Source organism: Vicia villosa, linkage group LG4 (assembly GCF_029867415.1).
Source record: "Vicia villosa cultivar HV-30 ecotype Madison, WI linkage group LG4, Vvil1.0, whole genome shotgun sequence".
Taxonomy (NCBI): Eukaryota; Viridiplantae; Streptophyta; class Magnoliopsida; order Fabales; family Fabaceae; genus Vicia; species Vicia villosa.
In genome coordinates this window covers 125376035-125396167 of record NC_081183.1, presented here as the reverse complement: position 1 = coordinate 125396167, position 20133 = coordinate 125376035, and the positions used below count along the sequence as shown (strand labels likewise).

General features: G+C 35.2%; 3 protein-coding genes across 3 annotated transcripts; 1 reads left to right on the top strand and 2 right to left on the bottom strand.

The window, feature by feature from the left end:
• The first annotated feature begins 6077 nt into the window (after positions 1-6077).
• Positions 6078-9109, top strand: LOC131595159 (pentatricopeptide repeat-containing protein At3g57430, chloroplastic-like). Its single transcript, XM_058867444.1, has one exon. The coding sequence runs from the start codon at positions 6095-6097 to the stop codon at positions 8735-8737; it is 2643 nt and encodes an 880-aa protein (XP_058723427.1). The 5' UTR covers positions 6078-6094; the 3' UTR covers positions 8738-9109.
• A 1660-nt stretch (positions 9110-10769) lies between these two features.
• On the bottom strand, positions 10770-13302 carry LOC131599628 (UPF0481 protein At3g47200-like). Its single transcript, XM_058871919.1, has 2 exons — positions 12336-13302; positions 10770-12194 (listed from the first exon to the last, which is right to left on the bottom strand). Exon 2 carries the CDS (start codon positions 12188-12190, stop codon positions 10901-10903), a length of 1290 nt encoding a protein of 429 aa, XP_058727902.1. The 5' UTR covers positions 12191-12194; positions 12336-13302; the 3' UTR covers positions 10770-10900.
• Positions 13303-15458: 2156 nt separating this feature from the next.
• LOC131599626 (protein PLASTID TRANSCRIPTIONALLY ACTIVE 14-like) lies at positions 15459-19133 on the bottom strand. The gene is made up of 13 exons (XM_058871918.1): positions 18968-19133; positions 18742-18885; positions 18377-18514; positions 18083-18208; positions 17759-17887; positions 17393-17482; positions 17149-17299; positions 16906-17015; positions 16578-16649; positions 16240-16345; positions 15942-16139; positions 15805-15847; positions 15459-15710 (listed from the first exon to the last, which is right to left on the bottom strand). Exons 1-13 carry the CDS (start codon positions 19022-19024, stop codon positions 15632-15634), a joined length of 1443 nt encoding a protein of 480 aa, XP_058727901.1. The 5' UTR covers positions 19025-19133; the 3' UTR covers positions 15459-15631.
• Positions 19134-20133: the final 1000 nt, after the last annotated feature.

Here is a 20133-nt window from a genome sequence, read left to right as displayed (position 1 = left end):
TTAATAAATTCGAATGTTATGATTCCGCTGCATATTAAAATGAAGTTGGTTTGTCTAAGAGCTGTTATAGGTTGTTTTGTGCTTCTCTGAGATTAAAGTGCTATGTATCTGTTTATGAGTTGTTTATAGAAAGTAAATGTGATATCCCAAATGCATTGTTGATAGTTTTTAAAATACTCTGATTTCTCGCATGATATTTTTGGGTAGAATTTGGGGTGTTACATTAGTGGTATCAGAGCAGGTCGGTCCGTCCGGCCATGTTGTCAAGTCAGTTGAGTTGTGTGACAGTTGAATGATGTTAGTGTTTTATTCCTTAGTACGCGACATGTGTGTGAAACACTGTTGGTACTTGTTCGTTTTGTTGCAGGGTTAGTTTGAGCGAAGTAGGGAAGAAGCTGTGCTTCTTGGATATGTTTCAGTTGTAAGTTTTTGGTGCAATATATTTCTTAAGGAGACAGAGCAAGCAATGTAGAAGTTTGTTGGTTTCCGAATTCGAAGGTAACATGGATTTAAGATTTTGGTTGTTTAACAAGTCGGAACGTCTTGGAATAAGGACAATTGTTATAAGATGGAATTTAGGAAGTTGTCATATTCAGCATTATTGGTGGACTGTGAAGTTATCAGTTTAAGTAACCGTTGCGTAGGATGTTGACGTAAGAATAATTATTAAGCGACGAATTACGGTAGACCTTGTCAAGGGATCCTTGGCAAGAGATTGGAAAAGTTTTCGAAGTTGTTGGAACGTTCAAGTCGGAGTTAGAAATGCGAAGGGACGAGTATGATTCCAAGAATAAAAAGTGTTGATAGTGGTGTAAAGGAATTATGTTCTAATGTTATCACAAGGTGTGTGTTAGCATGTTCAGATGATTTTGGGAGTTAATGAAGTATGGTACTTTTGGTGACGTAAAGGATTCTATTGCAGTTAAGTAACGATGGTTTACGCTACCATTATGGTTGTCGGCTATCTATTGACAAATTGAGGAACTGATCACCCTTAATCTCTTGTTGATAGTAGACGGAATCGTATTGGAATGAGATAGACTTGTCTTACCAACTTGATAATATTGGAAGTGAATAAGTCTGTGCAAGATGGTGCGATGTTGTTTTGGTTGTTTGCAACTTTGGATGTTCATGAGGAAATAACGATTGGGGGATTATCGATAGTTGGCGCATTTGCATAAGTGTTTCCTGAAGATGTAAGTGATTTACCGTCAGAAAGAAAAGTTGAGTTTTCGATCGATTTAGTTCCTGGAACTAGTCTTGTATCGAGGACTCCATATAGGATGTCTGCTTATGATGTTGAAAGAGTTGAAGAGTCAACTTGAAGATTTGTTTGAGGAGAGGTTGATTCGTTCGAGTGTGTCGTCTAGAGGTGCATATGTTTTTGTTGGTTAAGAAGAAGGAAGGTTTTGCAAGGCTTTATGTTGAAACAAAAAGGACAAGTTGTAGCTTATGCTCCAAAGCAACTTAAGATTCATGAGAGAAATTATCTGACGCAAGATTTTGAGTTGGCCGCCGTTGTTTTTGTTTTAAAACTTTGAAGGCAATACTTATTTGGATCGAGATTCGATTTGTATAGTGACTACAAGAGTTTGAAGTATTTGCTTGATCAGAAAGAGTTGAATATGAGACAGAGAAGGTGGTTGGAGTTCTTGAAGGACTAGGATTTTGCTTTGAATTATCATCCGGGAAAAGCGAACGTTGTAGCCAATGCATTGAGTAGGAAATAATTGCATATGTCTATGTTGATGATTCAAGAATTGGAATTGTTGGAATAATTTCGAGATTTGAGTTTGGTATGTTGAAGCTTACTTGTGGTATTCTTGATGAGATTAGAGAAGGTCAGAAATCGGATTTGAAATTGGTTGACAAGATGAAATTGATTGATTGAGGATAAGGTGATAATTTTCGGATTGACGAGAACGGTGTCATGAGATGTCGTGATTGAATTTGTATTCCAGATGTTTCGGATTTGAAAAAGAGAATTTTTGGGATGAAGGGCATCAAAGTGGTTGAGTAATTATCCTGGTGCTACTAAGATGTATCAAGACTTGAGAAAGTTATTTTTGTGGCGAGGTATGAAGAAGGATATTGCGGAATTTGTGTATTCGTGTTTGACTTGTCAGAAGTCAAAGATTGAACATCAGAAACCGTCTGGTTTGATGCAACCGTTGTCCATTCCTGAGTGGAAGTGGGATAGCATTTCTATGGATTTGTTTTGGGTTTTTCTAGGAAATCGATTAATTGTGAGGCAATTTGGGTCATTGTAGATGGATTGACGAATTTTGCTCACTCTATTCCGATAAGCAGGGATTATCCGATGGAGAGACTTGCAAAGTTGTATTTTGAAAAGATTGTGAGTTGGCATGGTATTCCATCGAGTGTTGTTTCTGATAGAGATCCGAAGTTTACTTCTAGATTTTGGAAAATTTTGTAGAGTACTTTGATTATTGAGTTGTGTTTGAATTTTGTTTATCATCCGCAAGCTGATGGTCAAACGGAGAAGACGATTCAGTAACTTGAGGATCTTTTGAGAGCTTGTATTTTGAAGCTTTGTATGGTTGAAGGTGTGGAACGCCTTTGTGTTCGTGTGATTCTGGGGAGAGTAAGTGTAGTTTTGGAGATGAGATGGTTGTGTCGATGGTATTTTCGAGGACGAAAATATTCTAAGTGGGGGAGAGTTGTAACATCCCGATTTTTATTAATATTTTTATTAATTATATTAGTAATTATATTGTTTGGTGTTTTTAATAATAACTTATTTATTTAGTTATTATGTGATATAATAATTATTTAAGTATTTAATTATGTGAGTGTTTGTGTTGTTTGACTTAATTGAGTTATTAGAGAGATATAACTAAATGGGCCTAAGTGATAGAAACATAATGGATGGATTGGTGGGTTAAGCCCAATTGACATAAGTGAGATAGTAAGAGAAGGTTAGGGTTTTAGAGGTTACTATTTTCATTTGGGGGAAAAGATAGGAAGAAGAGAAAAGAGGCAAAAGGGAAGAGAACAATGGTGGAAGAGAAAAGCTAGAAGAAACCTCATTTTCGCAGCAAGTTTCAGCATTGAGTCACCTTAGCAAAACGGATGTATCTCTCAATCCAACCGTTGGATCGTCGCGTGGTTTTGACACAACGTTCCTGACTCATAGAGGTAAGTTCTGACCGGAGCGATTTTGATTTTGAGGATTTTAAGTTCGTCTGATAAGCTGATTTCCGAACTGGTTTTTAGGTGTGTCTCCAAATTATGTTTGAAGGATTTATTTTGGAGAAAAGCTTAGAGCTATGGTGAAAGATTTCATATTTGCCAAGGTAAGGGTGGGGTTCTTTCATGCTAAAGGGTTGTATGATAGTATGTTATAGTGGGTTTAATTCTATACTTTGATATCCATGTTCTTCTATGTTGCAATTTTGGGTATTTGATGATTGTTGGAATGTGATGATATAAATGTGATAAGTTGTGTGCAATTGATAATCTATGTGTATTAGATTGTTATGTTTGTTGTGAGTAAACCATTGATAGTGAAATAATGGGTTTTGTTATAGAATTGGAAAATAATGGAATAGAAATATAATAGTTGAATTGAAATTAATATAGTTTAATTATTAATTGGATAGTTAAATTATTAGTTGAATTGATTCCAATAAGTCTATGTGATTGGAATATACTTGAACTTGGACCAATTATTCGGTTTATCGGTAAATTACGGTATTTTGAGAAATTGTTTGTAATTGTGTTTTGGCTTGAATATGTATGTTGAGAAATATATATTGTCATGCCAATGATGTTGTTTTGATATTGATTCTTTATGGTTAGTTGGTTAGCATTAATTCTAATGACTAATTGCTTGATGTTGAAAATGTGTGTTCATGTATAATTGACAAAAATGAGAATTAACATGAGATAGTATGATTACTAGTGTTAATTGGATTGTGTGAATCGTAATTGATTAATTGGCCTCTCATATGTGAATGGTGTGTGTGTGTTGTGAATGTTGTGTACAATTGGTGGATAATTCATAGAGTTGAATTGTTGTGATATGTGGAAAGTTAAGATGGTAGAGATGATCTTAATTGCATATATTTGTGAGATTGTACATACATTCATATCATAGTGTGCCTTGAAACATAGGTGGAATTGCTTTGAAACACAAGCGTGGCTTGGATTCTAGAGTGAATCGGAAAGCGGTAAACTATATGTTTACATTTGGTGGCTTTGGTCTTGTCCGGATCTGAAGCGTGGCTAGATTCTATATGAATCAGAAGCGGTGGAACTTTGGGTCCATATTGGGTACCACATGCATAGAGTCACATGTCTTGCATTGAGTTACATTGGAGTTATGTGATGTTTGAATATATGTAATTATGTGATTAGGTGATTGTTATGTGTGCATGAGATGTGATAATTAAATTTGGTGATGTTTGATACATGATTTTGGTGATATATGTAAATGAAACGTATATGATGAGAATGCAAATATATATATATGTATTAATGATATATGTATATATGTGGAATATATGAACCATGTTTTGCCATTGTTGATAGTTGTATTAATTTACGTTGTGATTATGAAGTATATGTTATTATGTGCTTGAATGACATACTTGTAAACTTGAATACATTGTTATAGTTGATAGTTAACATTATTGTTGTGATGCAAATTGCTTATATTGAGAAGTGGTGAATTGTGTATGATTTTATCTTTGCTATATGTATTATCATACTTTCCTTTATAATGTTTGATATCTCACCCCTTCTGCTGATGTTTCCCCTACCATGGGAAATGGGCAGGTACTCAAGTATAGCTGTGGAAGTTTGTAGATTCACCGTGTCTGGTTGGTGTGTCGCTCTGATACGTAGCACTCGGGGGTTGTCTATATTGTTGTTTCTATGTTGTTCATGTTTTAGTTGTTGAGTTCCAAATTGGATAATGAGAAGTACTATGATGTTTGAAGTTGTTTCCGATTAAATAAGATGATTTGTTAATAAATTCGAATGTTATGATTCCGCTGCATATTAAAATGAAGTTGGTTTGTCTAAGAGCTGTTATAGGTTGTTTTGTGCTTCTCTGAGATTAAAGTGCTATGTATCTGTTTATGAGTTGTTTATAGAAAGTAAATGTGATATCCCAAATGCATTGTTGATAGTTTTTAAAATACTCTGATTTCTCGCATGATATTTTTGGGTAGAATTTGGGGTGTTACATCGTGTGTCACGTATATACAACTAACAGAGCCGTGTGTCACGCATATACAACTAACGCATTTTGACAAAATTTAACCGACAAGATCAATGTAATTAACGAAATAACATTTAAAATATTGAATGAAATCTAAAATTAAATTAAATTAAAGGAGGGTACATTAAGCAAAGCAAATCTAATATATGGCCTGTTTGTTTTGGCTTTTTTTAAAAATGATTTTTATAGTGTTACCAAATTTTGTGAAAAAAGTTTTTACAAAGAAACTTTTTATAAAAGCTTCAAATTAAAATTTTGTTTGAATAGTTATTCTTAAAATGTGATTTTAGGTATCTCATTTATTTATGGAGAAAAAATTTGAATATCAAATTTTCAAAAAATCACTTAATTTTGAAGCTATTTCAAATAGATTTTCATAAAAATCATTTTTGAAATACAACTTTTTGAAAAAATTATGATTTTGACTAAGTTTTAGTTTTCAATTATGTATGTTTATGTTATAGGATGTCAAATTAAGTGTTTCATTTAAGAAAAAACAAATATAAAAAAACTTGTAATATTTTGAAAAACGGTTTTAGAAAATCTATTTTCAAAAATACAAAAAAAAATCCATTTTTTTAAAGCTGAAACAAAATGGCTCATATTTTCATAGAAGGGTTAATAGGCATTTACACCTCTGTAATGTTAGCGAATTTTGTTTTCCCCCCTCCGTTGCCAAAGGCAGGTTTTGGCAACGATTTTTTTGAAAAAAACCGTTGCCAAAACCTGTCTTTGACAACGGAGGGGGAAAAGCAAAATTCGCTAACATTACAGGGGGTGTAAATACCTATTAACCCTTCATAGAAATAAAGGTGATTGATAAGATAATTATGTTCCCAAATTTGGATGGTCGTTGATATGTCCTCTCTCAACCAACAACTGCTACTCCTCCCTTATCCTTCTTCCCTCACTCCCAACAAACACCTTCCTCCACCCTCCGCCGCCACAGAACCCCGTTCTCCTTCCGCATGGATCGACCACCTTCGCTCTCAAGCCCAATCCTCCTCCTCCTTCCACCAAGCCATCTCCACATACGCCAACATGGTCACCGCTGGCGTGCCCCCAGACAACTTCGCATTCCCCGCCGTCCTAAAAGCCACCGCCGGCATCCAAGACCTTAACCTCGGCAAACAAATCCACGCCCATGTCTTCAAATTCGGTCAAGCCCTCCCTTCATCCGTAGCCGCCGTCCCCAACTCCCTTGTCAACATGTATGGTAAGTGCGGTGACATCCACGCCGCACGCCGCGTGTTTGACGGAATACCCAACCGAGACGACGTCTCCTGGAACTCCATGATCGCTGCTGCGGGTCGGTTCGAGGAGTGGGAGCTGTCAATTCAACTCCTCCGGTTAATGTTGTTGGAGAATGTGGAACCAACTTCGTTTACGTTAGTCAGTGTAGCTCATGCGTGTTCTAATCTGCGTAACGGGTTGTTACTTGGGAAGCAAGTTCACGCTTTTATGTTGAGGAATGGTGATTGGAGAACTTTCACTAACAATGCTTTGGTAACAATGTATGCTAAATTAGGTAGAATTCATGAGGCAAAGGCTTTGTTTGATGTTTTTGACGACAAAGATTTGGTATCATGGAACACTATTATAAGTTCACTTTCTCAGAATGATAGATTTGAGGAAGCATTGTTGTATTTACATGCTATGCTTCAAACGGGAATTAGGCCTGATGGGGTTACTTTTGCAAGTGCTTTGCCTGCGTGTTCTCATTTAGAGATGTTGAGTTGGGGGAAGGAGATACATTCCTTTGTATTGAAGAACAATGATTTGATTGAGAATTCTTTTGTTGGCAGTGCTTTGGTTGACATGTATTGTAATTGCAATCAAGCTGAAAAGGGTAGGTTGGTTTTTGAAGGGATTGTTAGGAGGACAGTTGTAGTTTGGAATGCCATGATTTCTGGTTATGCACGCAATGAGTTTGATTATGAGGCTATTGAACTATTTGTTGAGATGGTTTTCGAGTTGGGTTTGAGTCCGAATTCTGTGACTTTATCGAGTGTTTTGCCTGCTTGTGTACGGTGCAAAGAATTCTTGGACAAAGAAGGGATCCATGGCTGTGTAGTGAAATGGGGTTTTGAGAAGGATAAGTATGTGCAAAATGCATTAATGGACATGTATTCAAGAATTGGACGGATAGAGATTTCAAGGAGTGTATTTGGAAGCATGAATAAGAGAGATATAGTGTCATGGAATACAATGATTACTGGTTATGTTGTTTGTGGGCGCCACGACGATGCACTTAATCTTCTGCATGACATGCAGAGAGGTCAAGAAGAACATAGGATTAACACGTTTGATGATGATGAAGATAAAGAAAGCGTTCCACTTAAGCCGAATTCGGTGACTCTAATGACTGTGCTTCCTGGCTGTGCTGCCTTGGCTGCACTTGGGAAAGGGAAAGAGATTCATGCGTATGCTATTAAACAAAAGCTGTCGAAGGATGTTGCTGTTGGAAGTGCACTAGTTGACATGTATGCAAAATGTGGTTGCCTGAACTTATCTAGGATAGTATTTGAGCAAATGTCTGTAAGAAATGTTATTACTTGGAATGTTCTTATCATGGCTTATGGGATGCATGGGAAAGGGGAAGAAGCTTTTGAGCTTTTTAGAAGAATGGTTGCAGAAGGAGACAATAATGGGGAAATAAGGCCTAATGAAGTGACCTATATTGCTATTTTTGCTTCTCTTAGTCATTCTGGAATGGTGGATGAAGGCCTTCATTTATTCCATACAATGAAAGCTAAACATGGGATTCAACCCACATCTGACCATTATGCATGTCTTGTAGACTTGCTTGGCCGGTCAGGCCGGATCGAAGAGGCATATAAGCTGATCATGACAATGCCATCCAGTATGAACAAAGTAGATGCTTGGAGTAGCTTGCTTGGTGCTTGCAAGATCCACCAGAATTTAGAAATTGGCGAAATTGCAGCAAAGCAACTATTTGTATTGGAGCCAAATGTGGCTAGCCACTATGTTCTATTGTCTAACATTTACTCTTCAGCCGGACTTTGGGACCAAGCTATGGATGTTAGGAAGAAAATGAAGGAAATGGGAGTAAGAAAAGAACCTGGATGTAGTTGGATTGAGCATGGTGATGAGGTTCATAAGTTTGTGGCAGGGGATATTTCACATCCACAAAGTAAAGAGCTTCATGAGTATCTTGAAACCCTGTCACAAAGAATGAAAAAGGAGGGATATGTACCTGATACTTCTTGTGTACTTCACAATGTTGGTGAGGAAGAGAAGGAAACTATGCTTTGTGGGCATAGTGAGAGATTGGCAATTGCTTTTGGCCTTTTAAATACTTCTCATGGAACTACTATTAGAGTTGCTAAAAACCTTAGAGTTTGCAATGACTGCCATGTTGCCACTAAATTCATATCAAAGATTATGGACAGAGAAATCATTCTTAGAGATGTTAGAAGGTTCCATCATTTTAGAAATGGTACTTGCTCTTGTGGGGATTATTGGTAAAAATAGAATTGTAAAAGAAGTTGATTCTTTCTAAATAATTCACCTAACCCTCTCCTCCTCCCTCCCTTGCTCTATTTCTCTATCCATTCCCTTCTCCTTCATGGATGATGAGTGTGCCATTGCAATTTTTTTGTCGCACAATTTGGATAACTCAGAACGTTGTATAGAATTTCATATTTGTATCTACTGAATCCCTATTTATTTGCCAAATTAGTTGGAAGTCAATAGTGGCCAGAGTAGGTTGTTGATGTAATTAAATAAGTAGTTTGACTTATGTTTAAATTGATTAAGGAACTAATAAATTTATGAGATTAAACTCTTTTAATGTTCAACATGAACAAAATTTGGTTGGATATAACGTAGATCAGGTCATAGGCTCCCGTTAGCAGGGGTGGCCCTGAGCACGGGCTCGCGGGGCGGGAGCCCAGGGCCCCATAATTTTAGGGGCACCAAAATTTTATTTTATCCAATATATATATATATATATATATATATATATATATATATATATTAAAAGAGAATTTTCTATTACAAAAATACTTGCTAAAGAGAATCTGGATTTGTAAATGCTAAGGCTAGTGCTGAAAAGATTGAGAATGAAATAGAGATTGAATGTGTGTTTATTCAAAAACGTCAACTTAGTAGAAAACAACACTATGATGAAAATTCATCTCAACCCACACAACTGAATCTCGAGTCTGCTAAAGAGTCTTTTCGAAATCATTATTTCTTATGTATTGTAGATCAATCAATTAGCTAACTTGATAGAATATTTGAGCATTATAGCACATATGAAAATATTTTTGGATTCTTGTTTAGTATTGAAAGGCTTAGATCATTATTTAGGAACTTGAAATCATGTTGTAAATATCTTGAAACTTGTTTAAAATATGACGATTCTCTTGATCTTGATGGTAAAATTTTGTTTGAAGAATTGAAAGTTATTAGAGAAGTTTTAACAGTTGAATCAAAATCAAGCTATATGATATTGAGTTCTTCAAAGACTTTTAATTGTTTTCCTATGCATGCATAGATTATAGAGTAATATTGACTATTTCTAACAGTGTTGCATCTGTTGAAAGAAGTTTTTCTAAATTAAAATTATTAAAATCTTATTTGAGATCTACAATGTCACAAGATAGATTAAATAGTCTTGCGTTGATTTCAATTGAAAGTAATTTTCTGAAGAACCTTGATTATGAACAAATTATTAACGATTTTGCAACAAAAAATGCTAAGAGGATGATATTTAAATAATGTTAAAGGTTTAGTCAATTTTTTTTATTGGAAAAAAGACCAGATCAAGAAGAAGAATATTAAGTCTCTTTATAGTGGTTCATGTTTTGATGTAGTATAAACATTGATTCAAAGATTTATATTTCTATTCTTTTTGCACAGTGTCAAATGAAAATGTGTTTTTTATCCAATTATTTCTCTTATCCTTATATATTTATTGTTAAAAAATTATGGGGCACCACTCTTTTCATTCGCCCAAGGCACTCAAATTCAAAGGACCGGCCCTGCCCGTTAGTTAGTCTAGTTTATTCCCACTTGTAATTGCAACTGCAACACAAGTACTTTAACTTTCAAGTTTGTGTCAATAAGGCGAGTGAAAGGTGGAATGATGCACACCTTTATGGAGGGATAGATCCCTATTTACAAGTGTAGCATAGGGAAGTTTTTTGGCAGGAACACCAACGGTTGGAATGAAACTGAAGATTCGACTTGCGTTGGATTAATTTGGATTGCATCTTGGTCCAGTTTAGAATGATACTAACATTTTTTTAATAAAAAAATAATCCTTAAAAAGGAACAAGAGAAACTGAAGATTCGACTTGCGTTGGATTAATTTGGATTGCATCTTGGTCCAGTTTAGAATGATACTAACATTTTTTTAATAAAAAAATAATCCTTAAAAAGGAACAAGAGAGTAAGGTTTGGTGTAATTATTAAAATGTGGGAAAACTGAAGGTTAGTCATAATTAGTGAATATTCCACAGTTATAATTTCTGCAACCCCTTCATCAAAATATTAAATTTGGAATGTGGGATGAGAAGAGATAAACATTGAACAATATGAAACAAAGTGGTATGAAGAAAATCATCAATCTTGTATCAACTTGTAACTTGTTAGACAATAAGAGTTATCCTTTCCAATACATTATTAAAGTGAGCAGATTGAACATACAGCCTGGATAAGAGTAAACAAAAGCAGCAACACAGCAGTTACAGTAGATGCTATTTTCCAAGGAGTGTTGAAGTACTCATGTATAAATATAGCCTTATATTTATTGGTAGGGTTTTCATAGAAACCATTTAACCTATAACATATAGATATATATTTTGAATTCAGTGTAGGCATTGAAACATTTTTGCAAAGATTGTTAACCATTGCAGCCACTGCATTAGCATCACCCATCCAATTCACAATGATTTTCTTATCAACCAAGATGCTCACATCTTTTTCTGTATTAATAAGAAAATCTAAGATACTCAAGTACTGAGAAATGTAACATGAATCTTGATCTGAAATGTGGCATTCTTCAAATGCTAATATATTCCTCATGTATATCTCTGTTGTATCATGGACATGAAAACATGGCATTTTCAGTACACCCTTGTCATCAAAATTCAAGTCAAGTAAGCATTTACTTTCACTTGCTTCAAATACTAATCCTGCTTCTGATAATTGACTCACACTGTATACATGTTCAATTGCATCTCCCAGTTCTTCTTGTACAAAATCAAATGATGACGGCAGCAAAAATGTTCTTAACAGATCTGTGAAGTGTTTTGGACATTGTACTCTTCCTGAATTCATGTTCTGTTGGTTGAATTGTTGAAAATAATATATACTAATTGTAAGAAAGGAAGGAAATTCAAGGTTTAGGCTAGCTAATTTGTATATATCTTCAAGAACAAAAAATGGTAGCTGATTTTCAAGGAGTACTAAGTCGCGTTTAATGTCACTAAGTAACCAAGGTTTTAGTAATATAGGGTCATTTTGCATCCAATTTTTGTATCTAAAAAACCTAAGAAAATGTTCAATTATGAAGCATGCATCAACTATAATGATTTTTAAGAAATCTTTGCTGTTAAAGCTAAAAAGCCCTGCATAACAATTTCTGATTCTATTTTCCCACTCTTGAAATTTGGAAACTAAATCATCCAGAGACAGGTTTGTTCTATTTAGAAACCCTTTGAGATATTTGAGTTTGAGTTGTTCCATTTGGTGCAAAATGTTGTCACTAGTTGAACCATGTGGACTGTGAAAAGGACCAATGGAAATGACTTGAGGTGTATAAGCTTGTGGATTAGCTTGGCGAATTCTTGGTGGTACTTTGTATATGTATTGTTCATGGATTCCAGACAATTCTGGAACAACCACTCCTTTAAGCATTTCAATCAGTTCATTCTTCAGTTCACTCACACAACCATCTGGTTTTGCCTCCATTTCCCTAAAATTATGTATAAATTCTTTCAGATAGTCTTACAAATACTTATGTCAACAAATAAACTCAAAAATTGAATCTAAATTATCAATAACTCTTATATAGAATTGAAAGAGAGAGAAAAAATGATAAGAAGAAACAAATAACCTGAATGCTGAAATAGTGAAGTATTAATAATCTTGAGTAGTTTTGGTTAACTTGGAGCAGATCTATATTCCACTCAGTATTGCCTTATGGTTTTGTCTTATTTTGTAGAATGGTCTTATATTTTCATGATAAAATGGGTTAGATATAACATGTGGCTATGAGTTAACCAATCAGTAAATGGGATAGATAAGTCAACCCTGAATCTAGGTAATGCCAATCCAGTCTCCAATAGCTGGCATGCCATACAGAAGTAATTTTTTATTTCTTTAGAATATGTTAGGAATGTGTCAGTGTCAAACAGTTTTCTTATTTATATTCACATATATGTAACATCAGTTTGGATTGAATCACTAGATCGGAATGAACCGGAATGAAATATACTGAAATGGAGTAGAGTGAACCACCGAATACTCCATTTCAAGTGAGACATGTCAAACTTTATTTTCATAGATTTGATGAGAAAAACCTAATGGATTGGATATTTAAGGCATATCAGTTCTTTGATTATTATAGATTGTTTTCTCAGTGAATAACAAGATGATAATAGTAGAGATGTGAAAGCGATGGAACCTATAACGGTAAGCAAAGTTGTTACCTTAGCCTACAACTATAAGTGCAGAAGGCCTGATTCAACAATGACCATTGCAGATCCAAGGTCAAGAAGTCAATATTGATATGCATCTGTTACAATTCTCTGGTGCAAATGTGATTTTAGGATCGACTTGGCTAGCAACACTTGGTCCACGTGTTACTGACTATGCAACACTGACACTGAAGTTCTTCCAGAATGGTCAATTCATTACTTTGCAAGGTGAAGGGAATATGGACCTAAGTCCAGCTCAATTCAATCATTTAAGAAGATTGCATCACACAGATGCAATAGAAGAGTGTTTTGCAATACAATGGTTTCAGAAGAAGGTACCTGAAGATACATTATTTGAAGTACTAACAAACATTGATCCTGAAATTGCCATATTACTGCATCCTTATGCTCAAGTATTCAAAGTACCATCAGCCTTACCACTTAAGAGAGAGAGAGCATGATCATGCCATACTAGTGCAACAGGGGTCAGGTCCTACGTTATAGGTATTGACATACATAGAAAGAGAAAATAGAAAAAATGGTGCAAGAAATGTTGGATCAAGATAGAATACAACCAGGCAACAATCCTTTCTCTTCTTCAATTCTAATTGTCAAAAAGAAAGATGGGAGACAGGGATTTTTCACTGATTATCGAGCCTTCGATGTAATCACTGTGAAGCATAGTTTCCCTATGCTAACATTGGATGAGCTAGAAGAATTGTATGGAGTTAAATATTTTTCAAAGCTGGACCTCAGGTCAGGGTACCATCTGATATCGGTAAAACCAGAAGATCGAGTTAAAACGGCATTTAGAACCCACCATGGTCATTATGAATAGTTAGTAATGCCATTTGGGCTAACAAATGCACCAGCAACCTTCCAGCTCACAATGAACAAAATATTCCAGAGTGCACTTAAGAAATTTGTTCTAGTATTTTTTGATGATATATTGGTATATATCTCTTTTTGGAAGGATCATATCAAACACTTGGAAGCAGTGTTGCTGACATTGCAACAACATGAATTTTACGCCAGATTCTCAAAGTGTTGATTTAGAGCTTCAGAAGTAAATTACTTAGGCCACAAGGTATCTGGGAAAGGGGGTGTAAATGGAAAATACTAAGGTACATGCGGTGTTGGAGTGACCTACTCCTGATAGTGTCAAGCAATTAAGAGGGTTTCTAGGCTTAATAAGATACTGTAGAAAGTTTATCAAAGCTAATGCACACATTGCTAGCCCTTTAACGGGTCTCTTGAAGGACAATTTTAGGTGGAAATCTGAGACATAAGCAGCTTTTATGAGGCTTAAAAAAGTTATGACTGAAGCACCAGTATTAACATTACCCGATTATACCCAGCCATTCATTTTGGAGACCGATGCATCTAGCATTGGTGTAGTAGCAGTACTGGGACATAATGCACATATAGCCTATTTTTTTTATAAAAAAAAATAAAAAATAGCACCTAGAATGCTAAAACAATCAGCTTATACTAGAGTCATTTGCAATCACTGAAGCTTTGGCTAAGTTCATACATTACTTGTTAGGAAACAAGTTCATTATCCGAACTGACCAAAGAAGTCTGAAAAGTTTAATGGACCAGTCACTCCAAACCCTTGAACAACAAGCATGGCTTCATAAAGATCATGGTTGTAGTGGATAGACTCCCTAAGTATGCTCATTTTTTTACCCTTTATAATATAGTCAAGCTGCATGGAATACCTAAATCAATTGTGTCTGATTGGGATAACGTGTTTACTAGCTCATTCAGGCAGAATTTATTCAAGTCACAAGGTACTACATTGACCATGTCTTCAGCATATCATCCACAATCAGATGGTAAATCTGAAATTCTAAACAACTGCCTGCAAATGTACCTCCGATGCTTCTCGTATGAGAATCCTAAAGGTTGGGTAAAAACTTTACCTTGGGTCAAATTTCGGTACAACATTGATTTCCACACTAGCTTAGGGTGACATCATTCAAAGCACTATATGGGCGAGATCCCCTACTCTCAACAGATAACCTTCTTAGCTAAGTTAGCAACTAGAAAACATAGATGCCTTGTTAGCTAAGTTAAAGATCAACTTGGCAAGAGCACAACATGTGATGAAGGCCCAGGCTGATAAAAAACAGGCAAGAAGTATCTATGCAAGTGGGAGATGAAGTGCTGGTTAAGCTACAACAATATAGAAAACATTCTGCAGCTCTGAGGAAGAACTCAGAGTTAGGTACAATTGCTTATAAGCTAGAGTTACCTTCTACTGCAAGAACTCACTGGATTTTTCATGTATCACAGCTCAAGCTAGCTTATAATCTGGTTATGTGTGCCTATCTTGGTCAAGGTACACATAACTCTAGATTATAAGCACACAGAAATGCGGTGTGTTTATAAGCTCAGTCACAAATCAAACTTTATTTTTCTCTTAATTTTCATGTATACAACATTTTTCAACCTTTTTTCTATTAAAAACTATTTCCTTGTATTAAAGAAACAAAATCTCAGAAGTTGTTTTCTCCATTTGTATTTTAAAACCAATGAACATGAAATAATGTCCTTTGATCGGTTTATGGTAATCAAATAACTACTACACTTCTTTTAGGATGCAACAAAATGAATATAACAGAATAGAATCATTGCCTAAACTAGTGATACAGGTACACAACGATGTTACAAAATTTTCATGGCTATTGTACAGTTAGTAGAATCAAAATCAGAACAGTAATTGCTCTACATAGATCTCCAATGCAAGGAAAACTTTTTCGATTAACAGTTTCCTGTGCAATCTATACCTGTATGACACATTCACAGAAAGAAAAAAATTACTAGAAGGTTAAGATAATGCTAATGAATTAAAATTTACTTAGATATGTGAATTCGACATACTTTATTGCAGCTTCAAGCGTTCTCGTGGCTTCCGGTGAAGAATCTGTGGTCATTACGCATAAGATAGCGATTAGCTTTAGTTTTTCTATCTTAAAATGGCGCTGATTGTAATATCAAGATATGAACAATGAATTTACCTAACAATTTCTTGTCTTGCTTAGAGGTGGTAGCAAATTTTGCAAGCATTTGTTTGCACTCGAGTTGTATTGCCTTTGCAGCCTTCCTTTCTTTGCTTGGGATTGGAGGCATGTCTCCAACTGACCATGTTGGCAATGTTCGCGCTGCAGCTATGACCGCTCCATCAACAAAAGTATCGCCAGCATTCGATAGAACTTCTGCTAAGAATTACATATTGATATGCTAAATAATGCTAATCTGAATAGATAAAAATGTAACGAAGTAGATTCAAGAATCGAAAAATAATATTGTTCGTACCGTTACGATAATACTCTTCAGGAAGGCCTGATATGTTGAAAACTGACAAGAAGGAATCCAAATGGATTTGTGCCTTTCCCGAGAATTCGATTACATCCCAAGGATTCTACAAATATAAGTGACTTTGAGAAATATATTTTCAAAATTCAATGGAAAAAATAGAAAGCATGCATAAGTTTATGTGTTATTCATTGAAGAATAATAATAATACTTCTAAAAAGGACATGCAAATATAGTGACAATTAGCATTCAAAAAACAATAGCCGACAAATTTTCGGCACGAACAACATGAAAAAAATACAGAACCTTTCATTGATCAAGATTTAGGAGAAAATTACCACTGGCGAGGAAAATCCGTATCTTTGCATTAACATGTCATTCTTCTGTGCACTCATGTAATCAACTGTCATCTGTTACAACATTTTACAACATAATCAGGATATCCATGAAGGGTAAATAAGCATGCAAAGAAAAAACTTGGTTTCACTAAAAGTATCCATGCTCTAAAAAGCATGCACAAATTAACCAATTAATACTTTTCAAGCTTATGAACAATAACACTACTGTCATTTTGATAAGAATACAAATAAAATATGCTCTAAGCAATGTGTAATACAAGGAAGGAATCAAGAAAAACATACTTCACAGAAGTAAAAAATGATTTACCTCGTCTCCTTTTTTAATCTTTTGTCCAGCATTTATAAGAACCTCAAGCATCCTGTCCTTAAACCGCCAATGGAAAAAACAGTTTGGCTCAAATGAATGGTTCAGCATATCTGAAAAGCAAGACCAGCTTAACCAGTTAGCTCAGTTCTATTGGGAAGAAAAAGAAAAAAAGAACTGCTACAATGCACGAGTACGAAAATGACGGCGGAGTTAGTTAGACCATTTGAGGTGAATAAAGCTTACCGGCATAAGGAATCAGCATATTTGCATCCTGAGTTAATGCACACATTCTCATTTGCATGTTGATACATCTTGACTGTGCAATTCCCACTGCCCAAGTGAACCTTTTAGGATCACGCGCAAGACGTTTCACTTTTAGGGGCGCACCAGTATGCTAAACATGATTAACGCAATTTGTTAAGAATAAAAACTAGGTGATGTGCATAATGGATACTAGCAATTTCAACATGGACAAATTGGTCTTTACCCAGTGCTTCTCCCAGAAATCTAAAACTCGTCGTTGCTCAATTCTAATTGTAGAAGCAAGATCGGGATCCTGCAGCTCCAAAAGTTCCTCCTAGATACACAAATCAACATGAGATAAGGGACATTGAAAGAGTTCTAAGCAGTAGATCCAGGGTCCAATCCTCAAAGACTTAATATAACCATAAACTTACTAACATTTGTCCTATAAAAAATGAGATTTCGTAAAGTGGACGTTGAAGCATCTATTATGTATTTGATGTCCCTTTGTTAACGAGATTTTATCAATAATCATAATCTCGTAAAAGTGATACATCTAATGTAAGCTAAATATCAACCAATGGTGTAATGATAAAATAAAATTACGCACCTCTGAAGCTAGAAGTAAGCTAGTACTTTCATCTGCACTTGGTAAGAAATCACCGTAATACTGCCAAAAGTTGTCCTTGCAGTCAAATGAAAACAAGAGAAGGCAGGCTAATCGTAAATCCCAATCTGTCTGCCACAAAGATTTACACAATTACATTAAGCAGATAACTAAAAAAACTAACAAAGGTTTCGACTTTTTTAGTATATACAACAGTTAAATAAAGGGCGACAAGTTGAATATACATATATATTTATCATGAAAACAATCAAGAAATCGATTGTACCATACTTTGAACTAATGACTTTAGAGGAGAACGGCAATTACCTCTGGATTTGTCGAGTTGATAATATCAAATATTGGATGACCAATGGGAATTATATCAGGGAAAAACATCCACGGAAGCTTCTTGCTTATTGTTAGCATCAATTCAAGAGGAATTTCCATTATAACCTGTCCAAGTACACCATTACGCAAAACAAAAATACTAACAATATAATCATGAAAAACATTATATGTTCAATTATGTCGCATGTGTCACTGCCACCAATCACACATCAGCTTTATAACTGTTAGAATGTAAGTGGAGTACCATACCATCACTTAAATGAGGCTACTCACCCTTGGTCGGCGAAGAGGTTCAACATCTCTAGAAGCATACACACCAAAACCATTTGGCCCTTCCTTAAAATCAACTCCATAAGCTCGCATGCTTCGGACATATCCTATCCTGTAGAAATCCGGATCCACAGGCTCCAACTAGAGGAACAAATAAATAAAATTACAACCAGATATCTCATTCTCATCAAAACAGAACACCCTCTAAACAATTCATCCAAAGGCAGTACATTTAGGAAAGAAAGATACTTAATCTCAAAATTAAGTACAATCCTCTATTTAAGCGGGCACGCGCGCGCACACACACTACTCAATCAATCTTTTGCATATACAAGCAAACTTCTTAAGGCTTTAGTCCTAATTGTTACCTGAGAAGATGGATCTTCAACTGTGGGAGGCTGAAACAATGGAAATGGGGGAGCATCAACCGAAGCTTTAACAGGTCGCAGTCTGTTTTGAACACAAGAGCCAAACGTAGGTCGCCACAAATAGCTATGGTGCAAACCTTGGAACTGTTTAGGAATTAAACAAGCATTAGTAACAAAAAAAAAAAAGTAGAGATTAAAAATAGAAGGAAAGAGAAATGAAGTGAACCTGGGTTTTTGAGAAGAAACAAGGCGTTAGTTGATAGAGAGGAAAAGAAGAAGCCATTGAAGCATATGTTGTTGTCCGTTGAAACTAGAAACAGAAAGAGAGTGGAGAGTGGAGAATGGAATAGACAACAACGTTATCCATTTTATGTTCCTCGAACTCGCGTGTTCGGTATGTTTAGGGTGGAAATCTACTTTTAATATAATAAAGTAGAATACATATAATCCTATCATTATCTCTCTAATTACCAATTTGAGGGTGATAATCGGGGACATAACGGTAATTGCATATCCTTTAATATTTTAATTAAAAATATATATTCCTTAATCATTGAATAACCTTTCAATTGTCCATTTTATTCTCCATCATTAATACTAACGTAAGTCCTTTGTATTGGAATGTGCAAATCTTCTTGGAATACAGCAAAACCCTAAACCACGCTTCTTCTCTTTGGTTTCTGAAAAACCCTTCAATTTTTTCTCATTAATCTATATATATTATGGCTTTTGATTTCAACCAGCAAACCCTAAATTTCAAACCATTACATTTGGCTCATCTTCCTCTTCTATTACCCCCCATCGATTTTAGGTTTTTTTTCAAGCTACTTCTGCGATTCCACCTCCATGTTTCACTGTATTTTCTTTTAAACGACTGCTGTTTTAAGTTTTCTTTTTTTCATCTTCTGCAGAATATGAGTCGAAAAATTGAGTGCATAAAAGACATTAGCGACAAGAAGGAAACATGGAGATTGGCTGTTCGAATTATTGATTCATGGAGCGTTGTTAACAGTAAGGGTGTTGAACATCTGGAGATGGTTATCATGGATGCTGCGGTATATATTTTTCATTTTTCTTTAATCTTTGATTTTTCATTATTAAAAATAATTTATTGGGTATTAACCATGTTTTACTTTTGTTGTTAGGGTGATCGAATTCAAGTTTTGATTTGGGCTGATCATACAAATAAGTGGAAATCAAGAATTCAAGAAAATATGACTTGCATAATCAACAACGGTACTGTGTTCGATAACAATTTTCAGTGGAAGCTGTGTGACCATTCGAAAAAATTCGTGTTTCTTGGTGGTACGACCTTGAAACATATGGATGTTCAAAATATTCCTTCTATGAAGTATTATTTCAAAGAGTTTTCTGAAATTATTGGAGGCAAAT